The 26981-nt window shown below is 47.1% G+C and overlaps 1 protein-coding gene across 7 annotated transcripts in view; it reads left to right on the plus strand.

Moving 5' to 3' along the window:
- The window catches only part of PRRC2C (proline rich coiled-coil 2C), a 108954-nt gene that overhangs the window by 9203 nt on the left and 72770 nt on the right, over positions 1–26981 (plus strand). For all 7 annotated transcript variants that reach the window (XM_088482121.1, XM_088482130.1, XM_088482154.1 and 4 more), the window contains exon 2: positions 9742–9914. In XM_088482121.1, the coding sequence (XP_088338247.1) occupies positions 9803–9914 (112 nt within the window). In that variant the 5' untranslated portion in view covers positions 9742–9802. The remainder of the gene's footprint in view (positions 1–9741; positions 9915–26981) is intronic.

A 26981-nucleotide genomic window follows, 5' to 3' on the forward strand; every position in this document is an offset into this window, starting at 1 on the left:
AATGGGAACGGGCAGCAACATTGCTAGCTGCTACAGCATATGGAGCGCATCCTGCAGGACCCTCCCATTTAAAAAAAATGCATTCCTCCTTTGCTGTAGCGCGTATTTCGCAAACACTGAAGGCTATCAGCAAAACTCAGTCTACATCATAAGGCCTCATGGAAATGTCTGTGGCCACAATTTGACAATGTGAATGTCTGACAAATATACTGAACCCTTGTAAACGAGTCACTGATTTCTCCATGTAAGCCAGGACTTTTTTTTAATAAAATCTTGGAGCCAGCTTAAAAGTTTAGGAGCCAGACCTATCGCCTGAGACCGAAATATATGAAAACTTGTGTAGACCACACAGTATGAGCCCAAATTCATATTATGCCACACAGTATGAGCCCAAATTCATATTATACCACCCAGTAGGGACTAAATTCATATTATGCCACATGTGGAATAATGAGTAACATTCCTGAGGGGAGGGGTAAGGAAAGAGGCGAGTTGGGGATGGTTGAGGCAGAGGCACACTTGTAGAGGCTACTGTAACTGTCTGATCTTTGCACACAGGAACCCTGGTCCACAGTGTGATGATCACAGGTCACTAAGCAGCCTTCAAGGGCAAACCTTCTAGGACTTTGCTCTAACCAGTGCACAAATTAAAAAACAAAAAGCAAAACACTATTACAGCACAAATGTATATGGGAGAGCCACCAGGCTAATAAAGAATAACCTCTAAAGGTGCCCACACATATACCGATGTGCTCACGATACGATTTTATGGCCAATTTCCTCATGAACTTTCACGGGAGCTCCCTTGCCGTCGTGATCACGATTTGGAGTTAAAAATGTCCAATTTGACTAAAGATCTATCTTGCAGCCAATGCATTGTATCCCAGATTGGCTAATCTGCCCTGCAGCACGGCAGATCAGAAGATGCGATGTACGACGAGCGGGGACGTGCATCGGCATCATGCTCGTGAGCACAATCACAAGGTAGACAAAAACATATTATTATTATTACCAGTTATTTATATAGCGCACACATATTCCGCAGCGCTTTTACAGAGAATATTCGGCCATTCACATCAGTCCCTGCCCCAGTGGAGTTTACAATCTATATTCCCTATCACATGTGCACACATACACACACTAGGGGTAATTTTTTTGTTAGGAGCCAATTAACCTACCAGTATATTTTTGGAGTGTGGGAGGAAACCGGAGTACCCGGAGGAAACCCACGCAAGCACAAACTCCACACAGTTAGGGCCGTAGTGGGTATTGAACCAACGACCTCAGTGCTGTGAGGCAGTAATGCTACCATTACACCATCTGTGCTGCCCAGCGGTCTCTATAGCACGTGTGCAGATAGTTCTTAGTGTTCACTCTAGGCAGGGTGCCAGACCTAGAGACAGGGCACTTCTGTCCGCGCCGCCTGCGGCCAAAAAGGGGCATGGCCAAAGAAAAGAGGGCGTGTCTTTATGCCGCGTCCCCTTTTCGTCACTCCTGGGGGCTTGCCCGGCACTTACGGACATGCCCCAAGTGCTGTGGTCACTGTGCGCCTGGCATCTATTCACCGGCGGTGATGGCTGCGCCTCCGTTTTGACCACCCGTGGGACACTGCAGCCCGCGGGTGGATATACAACCCGCAGGCTGTCTCAGCGGGGTGCCACACTGGAGGGCAGGGTGGTTTCTGCCCTTCAGACATAGGGCAGGGCGCGGCGCCCCACTCTGCTGAAACAGCCTAGCGGGAACGCTGGTTCTGCAGCCTCCTGTACTAACGTCCCTTTTACAGCTCTGGCTGCTGTTACAAGACAGCTCATTTCCCAACAAGTTCACGCGAGCCCCTTGCTTCCCCCGCAGCTCTCCACACTTCCAGTCCCTACTCCGCCCATGGCTGCTTTACCTGTCCCAAATCAACAGCAAGTCTTCCCCTCCGTTGGAGTTCAGCAGCACCTGGCTGTACTCCACATACTTCACGCCGTTGTAGCTGTCTCTGCCTATCCCGCTGTAGCTGCTCTTTATCCAGAGCTTAGAGCCTCTGTGGTTGCGGGGAATGGCATGGCATCTCCGGTGCAGCAAGAGACTGCAGAGCCCTGGGCGCATGCCGGCAGCAGCATAGCTGGGAGCAGGGGTTTATGGAACTGTACATACAGAGACAATTGGAACCTCACACCTAGATCCTTGCTGCTCCCGGTGCCGATCTGTGTCCGGTCTCCATTTCCTCTTTACACTTCCAGTCCAGCAGGCAGAATAGAGGAGGTAGAGCCAGACTGATTGATTGTGATGGGAACGCACTCCTCCTATGACAGCGGGAGTATTTTTTTTTTTTTCTTTTAACCAATTGGCTTTATCAGAAATATACCCAGCTCTTTTAAAACTTTGTCACCAGGACTAATATCTTAGTCGCCATGGCGACCTGGCCCCCGGATTTGTCGAGCCCTGATGTAAGCATCTATTCATATTTGTTGGTAGTGTAATAATAACATACCTATAGATTTTACCAAAGTAAAGTGTTTTTCCACATTAAATAGTATCATTATAAAATCTGTACCTTTATCCTATAACAGAACTTTGGTTGGATCTGCACAGTTTGTATACTTAGCAGATTTCCTTCCATAGCCACTGCATCAGATGCCCTGCACTTTGGAGACCCCAGCAGTGCTGGAGGGGATTAGCAGATGTCCTAGCTGTGTGCAAGTTCCACAATGCGGCTAAATACAGTGAATAGTGAGGTCCCTGGCCCCACACGCAATTCTGCTACAGGTTGAGTCTCCCATATCCAAAATGCTTGGGACCAGGGGTATTTTGGATATCGGAATATTCCGTATTTTGGAATATTAGCATACCATAATGAAATATATTGGGAATGCATTTGTTTTATATACACCTTATACACACAGCCTGCAGATAATTTCATACAATATTTTCACAAATTTTGTGGCTCAAACGAAGTTTCTGTACATACATTAAATTGATTTGTTTCATATACACCTTTATAAGCAAGGGGGTAGGTGGGGATGGACTCCATATTATTACAATTAGTAAATCCATTTACATGACATGAACTCAAAACAGTGGAGTTTACCGAAAACTCTTGACTGGGAGAACTGTATATGGGGCTCAGGAAGCACAAGAGTTTTCCTCCCCACACATCTTTGGATTGCATTATTTGGACTGATTTACTGCATTGTGTATTGAAGGCTACAAAATAAAAATTTTTGCTAAGACCGCTAGCTGGTGCTCTGGGGAGACTTGCAGGCTTTAAGTTTCTCTTGGGCAGTGCTTAGCTGTACTTGGGTACTCCTGACAATTACCATTGCACTATGTTCTATTTACATAGGTCTCAAGGCACAATAGGTAAATATGACATTTGTAACTAGCAATAATAAAAAACATGTTCATCTAACACACAGATTACAGGCTACGTTACTCTTTGCTTTGCATTGAAGTTAAGCCAAGAAATTGCAGGATCCACTTACTATTTATCCTAATAGTTAACATTTTGCGCGCACACATATAGGTATGCTACATGTTTGCTACTTTAGACCATTTACCCATTGACATTAAAATGATGCATTTTTCATACATCTTGCATGAAAATCATTCTATTAAATAAGATCATAGATTTATGTGTATATATCTGGCTGTACACTATAGTGTATTACATTGACCACATTTTTGCTCAATTTCAACATGATGGACTCTTGCCTGAATAGTTAAATACTCTATACAGTCATCTCCCAACACCTCTAATGCACTGACACTATGCAGTTTATACACGTTTTGACGTGTTAAAATACGTATTTCAAATGCCAATGGGTGCAAAACCTAATACTGTTCTCCTTTCCCAATTATACATACCTTTGAGCGCTTACTTGGACTTGTCTCTATTAAATGTGTGTGCTGTTATTGCTGCTCCTTTTTGCATAGACTTTGCTTTTGTAGGTTAAATTAAATGTTATAACTTTGTATTGATAGATGCAACCCATATTAGACTGATTTTAGTTTAGTTATTCTTGAAATTAAGATAATGGATAGCCTAGTCCACTTTTGGTCAACCTCTGTCCCTTTCCTTTATGCCCCCCTAACTCCAGTAGTATTTCAGTGCAGGTATCAGATCTATAGTCTGAGATGACTTGTCAGTCTGAATGGCCAATGTGTACAACATCTTGATTTCCTTAAGTGCTGTGGCGCTTGCACAAAACCTCATTAGCAGATCTCCATTGGCCACTTTAGTTAGGTAACATTAAGGTCCAAAGGAAAGCATGCCTGGTACATGGCTATTTGTATCTACTCCAAGCCTGCAAATTGGTAAAGCCAGCCACTAATAGAGACAAGGGGGGGATTCAATAGTTTTTGTTGGGCCCCTGACGGAGCCATTATGTTGTTGCTCCATTCGTACCTGAGAGCTGCAGGCGCCGACGTTTCTGTTTGCACCCTTTTGAGGTGGCAACCAGAGATGTGCTAAAAGTCTAGTTTGTGTGCCCTAACCAGGACTTTAGACTGGTTTAGCCCCCTTACGCTGCTGAAGTCTGTATTTTTGGACGCGTCAAGCGAGATAATTATTGTGCGCCCAAAACAATTGATTTTCTCCATCTGGCGCCCATTAATTACAGCTGAGCAAAAAACAATTGAATTCTCCCCAAAGGTGCAGATATGTAGTTACAGGTCTAATCTATGGAAGCAGCAGGATCATACTAAGGGGACGATTCAATTGTTCTTTTAAGTCACTGTAATTAATTGGCATCAATTCAATTGTTTGTGGGTACCCATTAATTATCCCGCTTGTCATGCCCTATTAGACCAGGTTTAGCCACGTAAAACGGCTAAACCCGTCTAAAGTCCAGGTTGTGGCACCCAAACCAGACTTTTGACACAATTGAATTGCTCCATTGTGTGCCCGGAACTGACTGCCGCAGGCAAAAACATTGTAATTTCCCCCCTAAATATGTAGATAAAAAATGTTTATGCCATCTAGTGCACAAATTGATACAATGCAACATTTCATTAAGGATATCCCTCTTCCTCAGGCATATGAGTATATACAGGAAAACACACATAATGCAATAATGGATGTATTGTAGTTGACACATCTCCCTGATCAAACAGAAGGAGTCCAAATGTATCATTAGTACATTCAAATAGTTACGAACCTAAAAATGTTGGTATACGTACAGTATGTAGTTGTGTGTGTTATCATGACAATGGCGATGCTTGATAACGACATGTACTGCTTGTGTTGGTAACCCTTTGGATATGTTGATATACATTTGATGATATCCTGTGTTATGTCAATTAACTAGATTAGTATGAATGCAAAACGTGGAGGCTGTATGAATTCAATGATGGTAAAATCTTGAATGTGATCATGTTTAATTGAGTAGTTCCAACGAATTGCCTGTATCTGTGGAATGTCCTAGTGCTGAAATATTTAACACATCTCCTGTTGTAATTGCTTGACTATGAAATATACCGCAACCAAAAGAGTTGCTGTTTACCAGACTAGCTGAACTAAACACTTAATGATTGATATGTATTTGCTTCCTAAGTACAGGACTCACCTCTTTCCTGTCCGCTCAGGCCTGAGGATCGTAATCCATGAGTTGGACTTTAGTTAAATGTACATAATTTGCTGACAGCAGAAAATTTAATGGAACTATTTAATTGATCAGTCTACTTTGTGGATTTTGTTTTCACTAGTATGTAATTTTAAGGGTAATATTTGTAAACTATACCACTTGCCAATTACTGTAGGTTAGGTAATCTCTAATAGTATTTATATTACAGTATCTGCAAGTAACAGTAGTCTTTTGGGTGAAAGCATGTACAGCCATGGCCAAAAGTTTTGAGATTGATTATTGTTTTCACAAAGTTTGCTGCTTCATACCCCTTTTACACCAGAGCTAAAACCCGGGTTATTGCAGGGTTAACCCGGATAGCTCCTTGGTGTAAAAGGGTAAAGGTTTGTATTGCCGGGTCGAGTGACCCGGCAATCCAACCCAGGTAAATTGCAGGGTTTAACACGGGAATAACCCGTGAAATCCTGCAGTGTGAACGGTGCGATTCGGGTCATGATGACCTGGAGCGCGCTGCATGCCGGCTGATTGGTCCGGCTTCAGTGACGCTTGGAGATGATGTCATCCCCAAGTGTCCACTTCAATGCCGGAAAAGCCGGGTCAATGCAGACTCTGCTCTGATGTGAGCGGCGCCAACTCAGGAATATCCTGGGTCGGCGCTGGGGAAATTCCGTGTCTGATCCGGGTTGGAACTCTGTTACCGCATTCCGGGTCTGAACCGGAGCTGTATCAGTGTTTTTAGACCTTTTTGTCAGATATTACTATGGTATACTGAAGTAAAATTACAAGCATTTCATAAGTGTCAAAGGCTTTTATTGACAATTAAATTAAGTTTATGCAAAGAGTCAATATTTGCAGTGTTGACCCTTCTATTTCAAGACCTCTGCAATTTGCCCTGGCATGCTGTCAATCAACTTCTGGGCCACATACTGACTGATGGCCGCCCATTCTTGCCTAATCAATGCTTGGAGTTTGTCAGAATTTCTGGGTTTTTGTTTGTCCACCTGACTCTTGAGGATTGACCACAATCGTTATGTGCAAATTAGACTAATGGACTTAGTGTAGGTGTTTACAAATTAATGTGAAGGTTAAAAAAAAAAGAGTATTGCAGGAGTCTATTTATTATGTACATTGTAATATATAATATGCACCATCAAGACATTTCTAAGTGAATGCACTGGGATTCCCAATGCAGCTTTTTACTCTAAGCTTAGAAAACCTTAATCCATTTTGCAAGTACATCTGCTTTTCCCCAGAATCATGTATAGACATAGGCAGGTATTCAATTAGCAGCAGGGTTTACCCTGCTGCTACTTGCCGGCCAAAATCCTGCAGCGCAGGGAAAAGCTGTTCAATAAAATAGCCTTTTTCCTGCACGGAAAAATCAGGACTCGCCTGTGGAAACACACTTCTTTTTTTTTTTTTTCCCCTCACAAGCTTGATTTGCTGGGTTTTTTTTTTACACAGCTTTTACATCGCACCTCCATGAGCTGCGAGGTAAAGTTCGACCTGCGGGGACTCACGCGCAAGGAATCCCTGCTGATTGAATAGGTCTGGCAACTAGCGGCTAATTGAATATTCCCCGTAGTTTGTAAGTTGGGTGATAAACACTTTTTGTACCTGTTACGTGACTTCCCCAGAATGTATGTTTAATATGCGGACTGTTCTAGATTGATGTTTGAACCCCAATCTGATCAGTCTAACGCATCATAGTGGATCTAGGCATAAAATTGTCGTGCAAGGAGTGCAACCATATTTTTTTTTTTTTTCTTTTTCGTGCTCCCTAACCCACTTTCACAAATATTTCTGCAATGATACACTTTTAGGGCACGTCCACTTTTAAGGTGTTTTATACAGTCATTCTCCTAATAGTGTTCTGATTTATTTATTTTTCCTTACCATTTTTTATCTATTTACTACAAGCTATTATCTGTATACATAGTGGTTACTCAGGAAACATTCTCTGCAAAGTTCTTATACCAGAGGTTCCCAAAATCTTTCCTCAAGGCACCCTAATAGTCCAGGTTTTAAGGATATCCATGATTGAGCACAAATTATTAAATCAAAAGAGTAAGGAACTAAGTAAGTCACCTGTGCCAAAGCATGGTTATCCTTAAAACCTGGACAGTTAGGGTGCCTTGAGAACCGAGTTTGGGATCCTCTGCCTAAAGGCACACATCCACTAAAGTCTTAAATTGAGTGATTGAACGATAACGATATTGTTAAATCATTCAATAATCGTTCGCAATTCGTTTGACAATCGATAAGAGAAATGCCTAAAACGACCAGTGATGAGCACTCCCGCTGGTTGTTTAGACGTCTTATCTGACAAATATGTTGTACAACCTGATGATAACGTCAGGTTCAACATGTTTGCAGATGATTGATGTGCCTATACTGAACGGACTGACAAACGACTGCACGATTACACTGTCATAATCGTGCAGACGTTTGCCTGTCTTCTACTGGATGTGTGCCTTTATAAACATGGAAATGTATCTCCCAATGTGTGGACTGGGCTAGTTTCACTTACAACTCTTGAACATAGTTAACTGGACTCCAGAAAGTGACTACCTGTATAGGAAAAGAGATGCTATAATGATGTTATCACATAGGTGCCTTGATAATTTTTTACATAGGTGTCACTTATATAATTGTATGTAGCATTTTAATTTATAGAACAATTTGCCACCTCCATTATTATCTGTACATTATTTGAACCAACTATCCTTAATGTGACTGATTTTCTATAAGGTTCTTTGTGAGTACAGGTATCAGTTTGTAGTTTTCTTTGTGCAGCCTTTGTTTCCAGACTTCAGAAAGTTACATAATTTGCACATTGGTAGTTCCAATTTTGTAAGCATATAATTATTGGATGTACTACCCAGGGCAGTTATGGTCCATTGTTGAGAGGTAGGCTATGTGCACACACAAGTGAATGGAGGGGACATGGATCTCTATGGAGATACAAAAGAAAGATGCACTTTCATACCTTACCATGATGAATATCTGCACCTACATCTCCAAATATCAGTTCCTTTTGTGGATCTTTTCTCCATATATCTTTCAAGAAATGCAATGGGGAGAGACTTGTGCCATGTCCCTTCTCATGCATGTTTTAGAGTTAATTCTAGCACTCTGCACCTGTCACAACCTGTGCAGTTCCACTTTCCTGCCTGGGGTGTTGCTCTCTGCTTTGGTGCTTTTAGTACACTCGGCTGTTGCTACAAACTGCTGAGATATAGACCAAGGTATGCTAGAAGCTCCAGAGCAGAGAGCGACGCCCCAGACTGAAAAGAGGAACTGCACAGGTTGTGACAGGTGCTACAATGAACAATACTAATTGGTGGTACAGGTTTGCCAAGATTTTTAACTGACAGCATATAGTAGTACTGAGCAATAGGCCAATCAGTTGCTGATGCCTGTCTTGTCAATCTTCCTATTTCTAAGAATGTGATGCTAAACTGGTGATGGGGTTTTAACATCTGCTTGGCACTCTCAATGTAATTACAAATATATTTTTTGATATCTCATGAAGAGATAGGTGTGCACATTGCACTAGTATTTGCATAAACAATAAGATTTTGGTTGGCCATTTTTACCAAATAATCTAACGGGCTACCATAGTACTCTCTATATCCAAGAAAAATGTATTGCCCACTAAATCTAAAATAGAATTAGTCAAGTTGGTGTAAAGGTTTCACAAGTGCGCTATCGCTTGGAATGTTTTGTTAAACATTTCAATGGGTACGGCTATTTACCCTACTGAGGTGCCCATCAGTGTCTAATATGGTAAGAACTGGCTATGGAGATAACAAGAGGAAATTTATGTCAATGGTCCATCTTCTAGGTTTGTTTATTACTTTCATGGGGAACAGGGTTCCTTTATTTTAATGCAATCTGTGTTTCATGAGCATCAGGTATAATAGAATATTATTTTCAACACCACTGAAGATCTTGCTGAAATGTTACCTGGTTAGAGTCCATAGCCTTTCTACAAATAACTGCTTTTTTGTAGTTTAAGCATTATAATCAGAAGTGTGTCCTTTACAGAGATATATGCTCCCTGCATATGTCTCGTCATATGAATTTCTGTATTTGAAAAGAATGTGTTTCTATGATTTATTTATTTTTTTTCTTTATATTAATTTTCTTTCCTTCCTATTGATGTTAGGAGAGAACTGGGCCTAAAAGTGAGGGAGAGGTTGTACCAGACTCGATGAATTTCCTTCGACATGTCGGAGAAGTCAGGCCAGAGCACAAAAGCAAAGGATGGGAAAAAGTATGCTACTCTCAGCCTATTTAACACGTACAAGGGAAAATCGCTAGAAACTCAAAAAACTACTGGTAAGTGGCACCAATAATTATATGTAGTATCTCATGGCAGTCATTAACTTTAGTGTCTTGCAACACTTCCACATAATGCATTTTGTTGGCAAAGCTATAGTCATATTAGGTTAAGCTATTTTATTTACATGAATTTTCATATTTTGGCCTCTATTTGCCACCACAATGGCTTTGAAATGAAACAAACAAGATGTGCTTTCAGGTGCACAAATACTGGGACATTGACAGAATTTTCATATTTTGGCCTCTATTTGCCACCACAATGGCTTTGAAATGAAACAAACAAGATGTGCTTTAACTGCAGACTTTCAGGTTTAATTTGAGGGTAATTACATCCAAATCAGGTGAACGGTGTAGGAATTACAATGGTTTCTATATGTGCCTCCCACTTTTTAAGGGGCCAAAAGTAATGGGACAAACTGAACAATCCTAAATCTAACTTTCACTTTTTAATACTTTGTTGCAAATCCTTTTCAGGCAATTACAGCCTGAAGTCTGGAACGCATAGACATCACCAGACGCTGGGTTTCATCCCTGGTGATGCTCTGCCAGGCTTCTACTGCAAATGTCTTCAGTTCCTGCTTGTTCTTGGGGCATTTTCCCTTCAGTTTTGTCTTCATCAAGTGAAATGCATGCTCAATCGGATTCAGGTCAGGGGATTGACTTGGCCATTGCATAACATTCCACTTTTTAGCCTTAAACTCCTTGGTTGCTTTTGCAGTATGCTTCGGGTCATTGTCCATCTGCACTATGAAGCGCCGTCCAATGAGTTCTGAAGCATTAGACTGAATATGAGCATATAATATTGCCCGAAACACTTCAGAATTCATTCTGCTGCTTTTGTCAGCAGTCACATAATCAATAAATACAAGGGAACCAGTTCCATTGGCAGCCATACATGCCCACGCCATGACACTACCACCATCATGCTTCACTGATGAGGTGGTATGTTTTGATCATGAGCAGTTCCTTTCCTTCTCCATACTCTGCTCTTCCCATCACTCTGGTACAAGTTGATCTGTGTCTCATCTGTGCATAGGATGTTCTTCCAGAACTGTAATGGCTTTTCTACTTCAGGGTCCATAGGGTATCCACAGGATACCTTGGGGTATAGGTGTGACGTCAGTCATCGGGCACCATAGAGTTAAGCTTTCAGCCTCCCAGGATGCACTAGGGTCCCCCTCCTATACCCCGCCCCCGAGCCAAGGCACCTCAGTTTAGTTTGGTGCCCGGCCGGAGTCGGGTGCACCTGTTGGAGTGGGGGCTAGAAGAGCCCCTGAAGCTTTTTCTTCATGCAGCTGTGGCTGCACATCTGGATGAACAGCATGGACAGTCAGTCCTGACGTCCATGCTGTCTTCCCTACACCCCAGCCGGTACCAGAACGCCGGTACCGATCCAGGGATGCTGGTGAGCATCTGGGGTCACAGCTAGCGGTGGCCCCAGATGTTCCGGACCATGGCCGGATTCAAGGGGGACCGCAGGTAAGCAGCGGGGTACCGCGGTGGGTCCCCGCTGTCACATGGTCCAGAGTCCCCAGGCAGGGGGCTCCCTGGGGACTGGCTGCAGCGTGGAGCCAGGTATTGAACCTGCGCTTCCACTACCCCCTGGGACAGCGGACCACAGCAGAGCGGTAGCGATGCGGCGTCCCGGGGGTTAAATGCATGCCAGGGGAGCGCGCCTTCCCTGTCTCACAGCCGGCGCCTCCCCCGCTGCACACAGCCCTCTCTGCACACTGCCGACTGGTCCTGTAGCAGCGCTCCTCCCCCAGGCCAGCCTCCTCTCTGCTCCTCGGCGGCCATCTTTTCAACGCATGGTGAACGCTGCTGGAAGCGCTGGACGGAAGCATCGTGGTCTGGGTCCCCCCGCATACCTCTCCACCGATTTGGGTCAGGTCTGTGTATGCTGCGCTGTGTCCTACCAGGCCCTGTGTCTGCGTAGTTGAGTGTTCAGCGCTGTTAGTGCAGGAATTGATTTTTCTTTGCATTGTATGTGACTGTGCTAGCGCTGCTGCCTGTAACTTTTCTTCTAACTGTCAGCTTTATTACTGTCCCTGTCCTTTCTGCTAAGCCCTTGCGGTGCGGTGCTGCAGGGTGGTCTCTCGCCTATTTAATATATAATTGGTGAGAGGGGTCACGTACTTGTTGCCATCATGTCTGAAAGTGATTTTCCTCTCCGACTACAGTGTGCTACGTGTAAAGTACCGTTAGCGGAGGGGGAGGGTAGCGCGGAGGGCCTCTGCCGGCAGTGTTTGTCTATGGCGCGGCCTATTACGGTTACAGCATCGGTACAGGAGCCGCCCTGGGCTTGTTTCGCTAAGGCGCTTACAGCCTTAGTGGGCCAGTTAGCTCCGCAGCCCGCGTTTCCGCCGATGGGTTTGTCCCAGCAGTCAGTGGTGTCGTCACCCATGCAGGGTTTCCCACGACAATTGGTGGTACCCCACAGTCTCCCTATTTCCCCGCTCCCGGTTTCTCAGGAGCCGGCGTGGGTTAACTCCCTGACGAGTTCTGTACAGCACTTGTCGGATGTGTTGCAAGGGGAGTCTGTGATGCGGCCACATAAACGGCCGGTGGCGTCTCTGTCGGCTCCTTATGAGGATGACGAGGGGACGTCTGATGATGGGGAGATACTGGATCCTTACGATCAGGAACCTCTCCATACTAAGGACGCTGACGCTAAGTCCAAGGTATATATTCCTGGACTTATTCGGGCAGTCCGCACAGCCTTGGTGATTGAGGACGAAGTTCCCCCAGCGGCTAAATCAAAGTATGCCTTCTTTAAAGATGTGAAGGGCGATGCCACAGTCTTTCCTCTTTCGGGTCAGTTAGTGGACCATTTAGAGGAGGCGTGGAAACAGCCTGGCAAAAGATACCAGTCGCAGAGGCGCCTGGCAGTGGCTTATCCATTCGCGGATGATTATTTTGCAAAGTGGGAATCCCCTCCACAGGTGGATTATCACGTGACCCGTCTTGTCCGTAGTGCCACATTGCGATGCCATCCATGTCCTCCCTTAAGGATGCTACGGACCGCAAGGTGGAGATCTGCCTGAAGTCCGCTTATTCCCTTGTGGGGGGGGGCAGCACGGCCGGCTATGGCCATTTGCTGGGTTGCCAGAGCGATGGAGCGCTGGGCGGATTCATTAGAGGCGTCTTTTGATTCCGACTGTCCGGGCGAACAGGCGGAGTTGATTGGTAATCTCCGTGATTCGGCCACTTATATCAACGAGGCGGCCTTAGACATTAGTACTCTGGTGTCTAGAATTTCTTCAGCAACGGTAGCTGCTCGTCGCACCTTGTGGCTGCGATCCTGGAAGGCGGACGCAGATTCCAAAAGGGGTTTGGAGGCGTTGCCATTTACTGGCTGCCGCCACGCTGGCGGCAGCCAAATCGGCTTGTCTCCCGTCGCCGCGCTGCTCCTTCTGGTTCTGGACCATCGTCCTTTCGGTCTTATAGGGCCCAGGGCAGGCCCAAACCACAGTCTTTTCCTCGACAGGCTGGCCCTAAGAAATCGGCCAAGCCCCGGAAGCAGGCATGGAGTACCAGACGTCCGGCCCCTAAGCCAGATGACAAGCCTGCGGCCTGACGGTCCGGGCCTCCCTTTGGGGGATCCCAAAGTGGGAGACCGCCTGCTGCAGTTCGCCCAGTGTTGGTCGGTCACTACGACAGACACTTGGGTTCTCGAGGTGGTCTCCCACGGGTACGCCCTCTCTTTCCGGCACAGACCCCCGGCTCGATTCTTCACCACGGGTCTACCATCAGACCGGAACAAGGCAACGGAGCTGCGGAAGGTACTGCACACTATGCTCCAGGCTGGAGTTATAGTGCCTGTTCCATTCTCCCAGAGGGGCCAGGGTTTCTATTCAAATCTTTTTTTGGTACAGAAATCCAATGGGTCGTATCATCCGATTCTCAACCTCAAGGCTCTCAACAAGTCTTTGCGGGTTCCGAAGTTTCAGAGGGAGACCCTACGGTCCATCATTCTGGCGCTGGAACCTGGGGACTACATGGTGTCATTGGACATACAGGACGCTTACCTGCATGTCCCTATTCTTTTGCGCCATCAACAGTTCCTCAGGTTTGCAATCCGCAGCGACCACTTCCAGTTTCGGGCGTTACCTTTTGGCCTGGCGACAGCACCACATGTGTTCACCAAGGTGATGGCGGTCATGGCGGCTTCTCTGCGGCTGCAGGGAGTCCGCATGTTGCCTACTTGGACGACCTTTTATTGGTGGCAGGATCTCCAGAGCTCCTTCTACGCCACTTGGACCTGACCATTGTGCTACTGCAACGGCACGGCTGGCTAATCAACTGGCAGAAGTCCACTCTAATCCCGTCTCGGCGGATTCTGCACCTCGGAGCCTTATTGAACTCAGAACAGCAAAGGATCTTCGTGACAAGGGAAAAGATCTCTGCTTTACAGTCGAGGGTGCGCAGTTGTCTGCACAGCCGCCGGGTGTCTCTACACTCGGCGATGAGGTTACTGGGCTCCATGGTGTCGGTGTTCGACATGGTGGAATATGCCCAGTTTAACTCCAGACCTCTGCAGCACCTGATCCTGTCCAAGTGGAACGGGCTGCCTCAGTCTCTGAAGTCGAAGACGATTGTGCTTACCCCGGAGGTTCGCCTGTCCCTTGCCTGGTGGTTACAGACGACCCATCTCAGCAAGGGACGTCCGTTCTGGGTTCCAAATTGGGTCCTGTTGACAACGGACGCCAGTCTTCGGGGCTGGGGAGCAGTTTCGGGTCCACACTTGTTCCTTGGAACTCCGTGCGGTCTTCAATGCTCTCCAGCAGGCACATCGGGTTCTCCAGGGTCGTCCGGTACAGGTCCAGTTGGACAACGCTACCACCGTGGCCTACTTAAACAGGCAAGGAGGAACCTGAAATCGGGCGGCTCTCGTGGAGGTCTCTCGGATCCTGGTATGGGCGGAGCGCAATCTTCCGGCCATATCAGCGGTCTTCATCCCGGGAGTGCTAAATTGGGAGGCGGACTTTCTAAGTCGCCAGGACGTTCATCCGGGGGAATGGTCCCTGCACCCAGACGTTTTTCAACTGCTGGTGGACAGATGGGGTCTTCCAGAGATCGACCTCATGGCGTCCCGGCACAACAACAAGTTGCCGGTGTACGGGTCTCGCACAAGAGACGAAGGGGCGTCTCTGGTGGATGCTGTGTCCGTCCGGTGGACGTTCCGGTTCGCATACCTGTTCCCTCCGGTCTCCCTTCTTCCACGGGTAATCCGGAAATTCAAACAGGAAGGAGAGACGCTGCTGTTGATAGCTCCCGCGTGGCCCAGACAGCACTGGTTCTCAGACCTTCAGGGTCTGTCCGTGGACAGTCCTCTGCGGTTGCCGCTACGACCGGACCTTCTGTCACAGTGTCCTTGTCTTCACCCGGACCTGACTCTGCTGTCTTTGACGGCGTGGCTGTTGAGACAGCCATGCTGAGGTCCAGGGGGTTTTCCAGCTCTGTGGTGCGTACCATGTTACGAGCTCGGAAGCCGTCTTCCGCAAGGATATACCATCTCGTGTGGCATACGTTCTTCCAGTGGTGTCGACCGAGAGGTTATGCACCGCGGGATTTTCGTCTGTCTAGGATACTCGCCTTCCTACAAGCGGGACTAGATCATGGGCTTCGCCTTGCTTCTTTGAAGGTACAGGTTTCGGCCCTGTCTGTCTGGTTTCACCGTAGGATTGCTACAATCCCGGATGTGCGCACCTTTATGCAAGGTGTTCTCCGCATTCAGCCGCCCTTGGTTCCACCTGTGGCGCCTTGGGATTTGGCTGTGGTCCTGAGGGCTCTCCAGGGACCGTCGTTTGAACCACTGGGCTCAGTGGATCTTAAATGGCTAACAGCTAAGACTGTTTTCCTTCTGGCTATTGCTTGGGCCAGACGTGTTTCTGATTTAGGGGCTCTTTCTTGTAAACCCCCTTTCTTGGTTTTTCATGGGAACAGGGCAGTGCTCCGCACTCGGCCCGAGTTTCTTCCCAAAGTTGTTTCCCAGTTTCATGTTAACGAGGAAATCGTTGTTCCGGCCTTTAACTCACCTGGTCTGTCAGTGGGTGAGGCCTCTTTGGATGTTGTGCGGGCCTTAAGGACTTATGTTGACCGCACTTCTTCGTTTAGGAAGTCGGACGCCTTGTTTGTCCTCTATGGCTTCCGTAAAAAGGGTTGGCCTGCTTCAAAGCAAACTTTGGCAGCCTGGTTCCGTATGGCTATTTCTGAAGCTTATCTTCATGAAGGCCTGCCGGTTCCTCCTCCTGTGAAGGCTCATTCCACTAGGTCTGTGGGTCCTTCGTGGGCAGCTCGACGTGGTGCCTCTGCAGTCCAGATCTGCAAGGCTGCTACGTGGTCCTCTGTCCATACCTTCGTGAGGTATTACAGGTTTGACACCTTCGCCTCTCAGGATGCTTCCTTCGGGCGGCAGATTCTCCTTTCTGCACAGGAGCGTCCCCACCCTTAAAGGATACTGCTTTGGGACATCCCCAAGGTATCCTGTTTATACCCTATGGACCCTGAAGTAGAAAATATGAGATATGGTAAGAACTTACCCTTGTTATCTCTATTTCTACGAAGTCCATAGGGTTCCACAGGACTCCCGCCCTGTCGCACCTGTGCTGCAGATGGGCTTTGCTCTGGTCACCGGTTTTTCCGTCTCCCTCTGGTGAGAATGTGATTCTTGTGTGTGTCCAGATCTTTTTTCTCTCTCTTCCTTCTCCTCCTCCGGCCTATGGCTTGGTAACTAACTGAGGTGCCTTGGCTCGGGGGCGGGGTATAGGAGGGGGACCCTAGTGCATCCTGGGAGGCTGAAAGCTTAACTCTATGGTGCCCGATGACTGACGTCACACCTATACCCCAAGGTATCCTGTGGAACCCTATGGACTTCGTAGAAATAGAGATAACAAGGGTAAGTTCTTACCATATCTCATATTTTTTAGATGTTGTTTTTCAAACTCTAATTTGGTCTTCCTGTTTTTGTGGTGAACTCTCTATATTCAGTCTTCTCTTGATTGTTGACTTTGACACATATACACCTACCTCCTGGAGAGTGTTCTTGATTTGGCCAACTGTTTTGATGGGGTTTTTTCTTCACCAGGGAAATAATTCTTCTGTCATCCACCACAGTTGTTTTCTGTGGTCTTCCGGTTCTTTTGGTGTTGCTGAGCTCTCCGGTGCGTTCCTTCATTTTAAGAATGTTCCAAACAGTTGATTTGGCCACACCTAATGTTTTTACTATCTCTCTGATGGATTTCTCTGATGGATTTGTTTTGATTTTTCAGCTTAATGATGGCTTGCTTCACTGATAGTGACAGCTCTTTGGATCTCATATTGAGAGCCGACAGTAACTGATTCCAAATGCAAATGTCACACCTAGAATCAACTCCAGACCTTTTACCTGTTTAATTGATAATGAAATAACGGGGGGAATAGCCCACACCTGTCCATGATACAGCTTTTGAGTTGATAGTCCCATTACTTTTGGCCCCTTAAAAAGTGGGAGGCACATATAGAAACCGTTGTAATTCCTATACCGTTCACTCACCTGATTTGGATGTAATTACCCTCAAATTAAATCTGAAAGTCTGCAGTTAAAGCATATCTTGTTTGCTTCATTTCAAAGCCATTGTGGTGGTGAATAGAGGCCAAAATATTAAAATTCTGTCAATGTCCCAATTAAGTATGTGTGTGTGTATATATGTGTGTGTGTGTGTGTGTATATATATATATATATATATATATATATATATATATAAAAATTTTATTCCATAGACAACCTTACGGCTTCACATGTCCCATTAAGGCTTCTTAGACATGATCTGAAACTTCACAAAACCTACTGAATTTCTTCCACTCAAACTTAAAAAAGCAATGAAATTCCAATCAGTAAGGCTAATGCCTTTAGTGGACGTGTTCCTTGCGCCATACAGATTTGGTATGCCGTCTCACCCTGTGGTTAACTGCAGATTCAGCACTTCTTACAGTGAGAATGCTGCTGTGATGCAGCTGCTAATTCATAGAATTATGTGCTCATTGGAATGCACACATGGAGTCTATGCAACTGAGGTGTGAGCAGAAGATAGAGCTGCGCAGATCGGATAAGAGTGGTGTGGATGGGTGAGACAGAAAGGCTTGTAGAGGGGGGGAGCCAAAGTGATGCAGATGGGTGGAAAACAGCAACCAGGACTGGTTTTGAATAGCCCAGTGCTGGTTGTACTTAATACAGGGGATCCCTACGTCATTTGTCCCCTGTATTTCTCCTTTATCCACTAGGGGACACTGGAGGCTTCATGACAGTGGGGTATAGATGTGTGCTGGGGGGGCCCTATCGCAACTGCTTGCAGTTAGCGCATGAGTCCTCGGCTACAGGGACCACTGTCTCTGGGGTCTACCGCACACCACTGCGTGCAGCGGACATCGCAGACCGCCACTGGCAGCAATGGCAGATCTGTAAGTATGATTCTGGCTCCCCGATTAGCGGGGTAGCCAGGCATTATAAACGGGCGGTATGTATAGTGTGATCAGCAGCAGTATGCTAGTGCTGACAGTTCAAAACAGGCACCATAGTGAGTGGGGTAGCCTTTCTCCGTGTATCTGCTTTTTGCCCCCAGCGCTTCCACAGAGATCCCTACATCCTGCTGCTGCTGACCGCGCTATTAGTGCTGAGACTGAAACAGCTTTCCCTGGAACTGAGTGATCAGTGGGGGTTAGGCTGGTCACGAGAGCTTTAGGGCACATAGTAACTTTACTCTGTGCCTAGCGTTTCTAGCATTGCTAGGAGTGCTGTTAGGGATGGTGTGTTTTTCCTCCCCCTCTGCCCTCCTCTCTGCATCTCAGTCTCTGCATTTTTCACTCTCCGCTATGCTACTGTGCTATGTGTGTTTTCAGTGTTTGTGTACCATGGCTTGAAGGGGGCTCTAAGGCTTCCTTTACTTGCACAAAATGTGCATAAAAATTTGCAAAGGGCCAATCCTCTAGCTCCCTGTTGTGTGAAAATTGTGATACAGAGCAATCTGCTCAAACTTTGATGCAGGAAACGCTGATATGGGCGGCGCAATTCACAACGGTTATGTTGCACTTGGCTGCAGAACTGGAGGCTTCTTGTAAGGAGAGGTTTCTAGGTCTCAAGCGACTACCCTAGAGCAGTGTTGGCTAACCTTGACACTCCAGCTGTTGTGGAACTATATATCCCAGCATGCCCTGCCACAGTTTTAGCATGCCCTAATAGCAAAACTGTAGCAGTGCATGCTGGGTTATGTAGTTCCATAACAGCTAGAGTGTCAAGGTTAGCCAACACTGCCCTAGAGGAACCGGTCTGGGCGCGGTCACTAGCAAAATCTATGGAAGGAATCACAAAAGCCATGGCACCATCCAATGCTCCGTTCACGGTTCATTCTCCACAGATCTCCAAGAAGAGATTGTTACCCTCAGTCCTCCAGTCGGAAGACTGAGGATGTGGATATGCCCGCTCTAGAGGAGGGGGAATATACACAGGACTCTGGAGAGGAGAAGCCAGAACCTGTGTCCCAAGGGATAGAGGCGTTGATTTCAGCAATCCGCCAGGTGTTAAAGCTGAAGGATCAACGGCCTACACGGCCGTCCTTCTTTTTGAAGAAGCAAAGGCAAGCTGCCTCTTTTCCGGTATCGTAGGAACTGGATTCTCTCCACAGCAGCAGGCATGACAGCAGCAGGCCTGACTCTTCGTCCTGCAATAGTGAGCTGCTGGACCAACAAGGCGATTGAAACTTGGGCTACACAGCTATTTGGAGGGTTGCGGGCTCAACTCTCCACTAAGGACCTTATTCCTCCAGCAGAACATATAGGGAATCTGCTTCCTATCTTGGAGAGGCGTAGAAGGATGTTTGTAATCTCGCCTCTAGAACGTCGACCTTGGCGGTATCAGCATGCAGGGCAATTTGGCTTCGACAGTGGCAGGCAAATGCAGAATCAAAAAGAGCTGTGTAAAATCTACCTATCACAGGCAATGTCCTCTTTGGCCCAGAACTGGATAAGTGGATTTCCCAAGCTACTGGGGGTAAGTCTACTTATCTCCCATCTGCTGCTACTGCTCCTCGAAAGCCCTACAGTCTCTCATGGTTCCAAAGGCCATGGAAGATCTGCAGTGTCCTCTGTTCAACAGGAAATTAAGTCCACCACCAAACCCAGTGCATGATGGGTTTCCCTCTCACCTGGGGGACCCCAGTGTGGGAGCTAGTCTTCGGGACTTCAGAGAAGTATGGACAGCATCTTGTTCAGACGCCTGGTTTCGGGACCTCATCACCGAGGGGTACAAACTCGATTTCCAACCTCCTCCTCGGTTTTTCACCACAGGTTTGCCAGCTTCCAGCGACAGGAGTGTCGTATTACAGGAAACGATAGACAAACTTCTGACCGCTCGGGTATTGGTCCAAGTTCCCACACATCAAATCAAACAGGGATTCTACTCCAGTTTGTTTATGGTTCCGAAGCCGGACGGATCGGTCAGACCTATTCTGAACTTGAAGGATTTCAATCCCTACTTGAGCGTATTCAGGTTCAAGAGGGAGCTGTTCACGTTTGGGACTTCTCCTGAGGGGGTAGAGGAAGGTGAATTCATGGCATCTCTATATATCAAGGATGCTTACCTCCACATTCCAATCTGGCCGCCTCACCAGGCGTTTCTACGAATCGCCATTCGGAACTCTCATTTCCAGTTCTGAGTCTTGCCCTTCAGCTTGTCATCGGCATCCAGAGTATTCACCAAAGTAATGGCAGTGATGATGGGTCTCGTTTGGTCACAGGGGGTCACTATTGTCCCTTATCTGGACGATATCCTCCTGAAAGCTCATTCCAGAGATCAGGTACTACAAAACATTGTAGTGACTGACAGGCTGCTAATATGACACGGGTGGCTCCTGAATTTTCCCAAGTCACATCTGCAGCTGTCATAGAGGCTACAGTTTCTGGGGACGATCCTGGACAAGGTTCGTTAGAGGGTCTTCCTTCCTCAGGAAAAGGCAGCCTCCATTCAGGAGATGATGAGGCTGGTTCTTCAACATCGGCGAGTATCGGTGCACTTCTGCATACGACTCCTCGGGAAGATGGTGGCGACTTTCGAGGCCATTCCCTACGGCCGTTTCCACTCCAGGCCTTTTCAGCTGCACCTCCTATCCCAATGGTCAGGGTCCCATCTTTTCCTTCACCAGCGCGTGAAGCTAAATCCCAAAACTTGGGCTCGAGCTTGTCTCACCTGTTGGGAGGGCAAGAGGTTCGGAGTGTGGGATAGGACTCTCTTCACCACAGACGCAAATCTGCCAGGGTGGGGGGCAGTGACTCTGGAAAACCACTTCCAGGGCCGCTGGATCTCACAGCAACCGATTCTGCCGATAAACATCTTGGAATTACGGGCAGTGTTCTATGCTTTTCAGTTAGTACATCACCTGTTGCTGGGTCAATCAGTCAGTCCAGTCTGACAACGCCACAGCGGTGGCGTACATAAACCGCCAAGGCAGCACCAGAAGTCAGGCAGCAATGGAGGTAAGCCGCATCCTGCTCTGGGTGGAACAGTACGCAGTGGCGATATCAGCAATATTAATTCCAGGCGTGGAAAATTGGGAGGCAGACTACCTCAGCTGTCAGGACGTGCACCCCTGGGGGTGGGAGCTCCATCCCCCGGTGTTTCAACAACTTGTCCAAAGGTGGGGCCTTCTGTAAGTTGACTTCATGGCGTCCAGACAGAATCAACTGCCTCTGTACTACTCTCGGACGAGAGACCCGCAGGCCGTGGCAGTGGACGCACACTCAACACCAGTGAGGTTCTGCTTTGTCTATCTGTTCCCGCTATTTCCTCTCCTGCCTCGGATTCTACGATGCATCAAGAGGAAGAGATCCAAGGTTCTATTAGTGGCTCTGGATTGGCCTTGCAGAGCTTTGTGTTCCAACCATCTCCTTCTGCTGATAGACGATCCGTGGCCTCTACCTCTGCGAGAGGATTTCGTGCAGCAAGGTCCTTTAGTCTATCCAAACTTAATGTGGCTACGTTTGCCGACGTGGCTATTGAAAGGGCAATACTACGGCGAAAAGGGATCCCATCAACTGTAATCCCTACTATGCTCTGGACCTGAAAGGAAGTTACTTCCAAACAATACCACCGCATTTGGAAGGCTTATGTAACATGGTGTGAACGGCGGGTATCGCCTCCTACAAATTTTAAGGTGCCAGACTCCTACTTTTCCTGCAGGCAGGCTTCTCAGCGGGACTTTGTCTGGGATCCCTGAAGGTTCAGGTCTCTGCACTCTCCATTTTCTTCTAGAAGAAACTGGCCTTACACCCAGATGTTCAGACTTTTCTGCAGGGGGTTATCCGTTTACAACTACCCTTTGTACCTCCTACGGCTCCATAGGACCTAGATCTCCTCCTTTCTTTCTTAGTCTTCTCTGTTCGAACCGTTCGAGACTGTGGAATTGAAGTACCTTTCATGGAGGGTGGTCCTTCTCGCTCTGGCCTCGGCCAGAAGGGTGTCGAACTCTGGGCTCTCTCCTGTCGTCCTCCGTACTTGTTTTTTCATGCAGATAGGGCGGAGATTCGTACGAGAATGGCCTTTCTTCCTAAGGTGGTTTCTGCATTCCACATAAACCAACCTATTGTGGTGCTGGTTCCACAGGATTCACCAGCTTCTAGATCCTTGGACTTAGTTAGAGCTCTCCGGATCTATGTATATAGGACCGTAGCTCTACGAAAATCTGATTCTGTTTGTCTTGTATGATGCAGCTCGTACTGGTTGGCCGGCTTACAAACAGACGCTTGCACACTAGATTCGTCTGACCATCAGACAGGGCTATGTAGCCTCCTCTAGGGAGCCTCCGCTTTCGGTTACAGCGTATTCCACTCGCTCGGTGGGTTCCTCGTGAGCGGCTGCTTGCGGGGTTTCCATGGAGTTACTTTGCCGGGCGGCCACTTGGTTGGGCCGGCATACTTTTGTCCGGTTTTCCTGATTTGACACGTTTGCGGCCTCTGCATCGCAGTATGGCCATGCTGTTCTACAGGGTTCTCAGCGCTCTCCCGCCCATGAAGTCATGAAGCCTCCAGTGTCCCCTAGTGGATGAAGGAGAAAACAGGATTTTGGTTCTTACCAATAAATCCCTTTCTCTGATTCCATAGGGGACACTGGACACCCAACCTGTGCTGTTTCCTTCCTGCCATGGTTGTTGTTATATGTTATGACTTTTGGTTTTCTTTTAATTTACGGTTTTTCAAACTTTCTACACGTTATGTGTTTGTGTACTTGCTTCACCTCCTCCTCTTCTGTTGGTTTTCCAGCTCTCCTCGGGCACAGTTTCCTAAGACTGGGCTTGTAGGGGGGTAAAGATGGGGAGGAGCTAGTCACACTCTAAATTTTATAGTGCCATCTCTCCGTTAGCACCCCACTGTCATGAAGCCTCCAGTGTCCCCTATGGAATCAAAGAAAGGGATTTATCAGTAAGTACCAAAATCCTGTTTTAGCATAACCAGTACGTATCTGAGCCTGCATCTGTCTGCTGCTACCTCCCCAGGTCCTGTAGCCCGCATCACCGCCGCCCACACTGCCGTTACCTTCCCTGGCTCCTGGCCGCAGCTAAGGCCCGCTACCCCCCCCCCCCCCTCCTGTACCCTGTCTTATGCCTTCCCAAAAATCCCTCACAGAGAACAGCAGAAAAGTGGTCCTGATTGAGTGTCAGAAAAAACTGACAGTTGGACCTTTAGATTACTCCCAATTCCTTATTTTTTATGTCTTTGCCCTGAAATTTGGCATGCAGCACTAAGCGACAGTTCTGCCTGCCCATGCCAAATGCTTGGTACCTCCAATAGCTTTTGAGGTGTAGCCCCTTAAACACCATGCCCCCCCCCACCCCCCTCTGTGCCTATGTGTGTGTATATGTATAAGCAGTGTATTAAACATAGTGGACGCTAAGTATATACTGGTATCAGTCTCTGTGATTCTCCACTCTGTAGCCTTGTTTACCACTGCATACAGATGGAGAGATTAAATCGCTTACATGGTTCTTGCCTCCACCAGCTTAAATGAGATTCCTGTTAATGGTGGGGATACATAGGAAAGAAGAGCCTAACTAGCAGGCATTGTACCTTTTTTGTACATGTTGTTTAATTATTGCAATTACAAAAATTACTTTTAATTTACCTTTGATGAACCACTTGCATTCTATGTTTCACTATATGTATAGTACTTCTCTCCATTTTACTGTAATATTTAAAAGTGTTTGACTCGAGTTTGTGCGCCTATTTGTCTTTTAAATCTACATCTGTTCAGCAATGTATAGCCTCTTCTGAAGTGGGTTAGGTAAAACCGCCTTTGGCCCATCAGATCATCAGAATGGCTACAGCAGCAGATGAGTGTAGTTATTTTGAAGCAGTGACTACTGAGTGCAGAGCTGCATGTGACTGGGACAGTGTCATGATATGGAGATGAGTAGTGAGGGTGAAGCCGTAGACTAAAACATGATGGCAACAACAGAGTACCCAAGCAGAATAATCTAGCAAGTGTATGTCTACATATGAACGCATATAGTAATTACCACTGCTTGCTTAAAACATTACTAACGGACGCCCAAACAACAATTGAAACTACCCGAGAGGGGGAGATTAAATTGTATAGGCGCCGTCTAATACTAATGGGCGCCCAAACAACAATTGATTCTACCCCAGAGAAATCCATCTGCTCGCTTCTGCCGAGTTGCTAAGCACAGCCAGATACTCGGAGGTGCCAGCATCACCCATGAGAAGTAATTGAGGGAACAGAGCCAAAGTTAATTTTAAAATGTTATTGTCAAAAAATGTGCATATATATATTTTCAGTATATTTATACTGCCATGACCAGTGTCTGAGAATGTGGGTGTGTTCAATTGTAATTGTTGTGGTGGGATATTGGTTTTGTTTTAAATGTTCTGTTATGTACTGTAATAAGCTTTTCCAGTTTTAGTAATGTTCATTGAATGGTCTGGGCTTGTGCAAAATAGATGAACTACTGTGATATTTTTGGCTATCTGACTCTTGAGAGACAGGTCCATCTGTTTTGTAAGGATGATTAAACATTAATAGGAAAGTAGACGTTTTGCCGTAGAAACGAAGCAACAGCTCTAACTGGTCCGCCCATTGTAGTGTCCTTTTCATTATTATTTTTATTTTCTTGTTTGGATTTAGTTATTGGGGAGGTAGACCTTTTATAATAGCTTTTTGTGTTTTTAAAATACTATTACTATTAGCCCATATTTGCTGGCACATAAAGCTGCTGGTCCTCATGTTCTAGTTGTTGAATTTGTGTAAGCATTTATGAAGTCTAATTCCAGTCAACATGTCAACACCATTATGTTGACAGGTTCTATATGTCAGCATGTTTATAATGACAACAGATAACATTGACATAATATCGACTTCTTCCAAATTATGGTAACCTCTTTTTCCATTTGTGTTTTTTGTTTTGTTTTTTCTTTTGCACAACTTTGTTTCCAGATTGGATCACCACTACTTTTTATAGTCTGTAAATGAACACACTTTCTGAAACTTTAAGGGGGAAATTCAATTATTTGAATTGTGCTAGATGTCCCTTCTAAAGCGAGGGGGGGAGTGATATTAAATTGTTTTGGACACTTATTTCTATTTGTGCATGTCGCACCTAAACGCACCGTGTTTAAAGCGGGTAAACCTGTCTAAACCATTGGGTCTGCTGCTGAAAATGCAGTTTGGGCATCCTAAAGCCTGGAGTTTCTACTTCAGGGTCCATAGGGTATCCACAGGATACCTTGGGGTATAGGTGTGACGTCAGTCGCAGGGCACCAAAGAGTTAAGCTTTCAGCCTCCCAGGATGCACTAGGTCCCCCTCCTATACCCCGCCCCCGGGCCAAGGCACCTCAGTTTAGTTTGGTGCCCGGCCGGAGTCGGGTGCACCTGTTGGAGTGGGGGCTAGAAGAGCCCCTGAAGCTTATTCTTCATGCAGCTGTGGCTGCACATCTGGATGAACAGCATGGACAGTCAGTCCTGACGTCCATGCTGTCTTCCCTACACCCCGCCGGTACCAGAACGCCGGTACTGATCCGGGGATGCTGGTGGGCGTCTGGGGTCACAGCTAGCGGTGACCCCAGATGCTCCGGACCATGGCCGGATTCAAGGGGGACAGAGGTAAGCAGCGGGGTCCCGCGGTGGGTCCCCGCTGATCACATGGTCCTAAGTCCCCAGGCAGGGGGCTCCCTGGGGACTGGCTGCAGCGTGGAGCCAGGCGACCAACCTGCGCTTCCACTACCCCCTGGGACAGCGGACCGCAGCAGAGCGGTAGCGCTGCGGCGTCCCAGGGGTTAAATGCATGCCAGGGGAGCGCGCCTTCCCTGTCTCACAGCCGGCGCCTCCCCCGCTGCACACAGCCCTCTCTGCATGCTGCCGACTGGTCCTGTGGCAGCGCTCCTCCCCCAGGCCAGCCTCCTCTCTGCTCCTCGGCGGCCATCTTCTCCAGAACGCATGGTGAACGCTGCTGGAAGCGCTGGACGGAAGCATCGTGGTCTGGGTCCCCCCGCATACCTCTCCTCCGCTGTGGCTCAGGTCTGTGTATGCAGCGCTGTGTCCTACCAGGCCCTGTGTCTGTGTAGTTGAGTGATCAGCGCTGTTAGTGCAGGAATTGTTATTTCTCTGCATTGTATGTGACTGTGCTAGCGCTGCTGCCTGTAATCTTTTCTTCTCTAAACTGTCAGCTTTATTACTGTCCCTGTTCTTTCTGCTAAAGCCCTTGCGGTGCGGTGCTGCAGGGTGGTCTCTCGCCTATTTAATACTTAATTGGTGAGAGAGGTCACATACGTGGTGCCATCATGTCTGAAAGTGATTTTCCCCTCCGGCTACAGTGTACCACGTGCAAAGTACCGTTAGCGGAGGGGGAGGGTAGCGCGGAGGGCCTTTGCCGGCAGTGTTTGTCCATGGCGCGGCCTATTACGGTTACAGCACCGGTACAGGAGCCGCCCTGGGCTTGTTTCGCTCAGGCGTTAACAGCTTTAGTGGGCCAGTTAGCTCCGCAGCCCGCGTTTACTCCGATGGGTTTGTCCCAGCAGTCTGTGGTG

The sequence above is a fragment of the Taudactylus pleione genome, unplaced genomic scaffold, assembly GCF_031769625.1.
Source record: "Taudactylus pleione unplaced genomic scaffold, aTauple2 ptg000017l, whole genome shotgun sequence".
Taxonomy (NCBI): domain Eukaryota; kingdom Metazoa; phylum Chordata; class Amphibia; order Anura; family Myobatrachidae; genus Taudactylus; species Taudactylus pleione.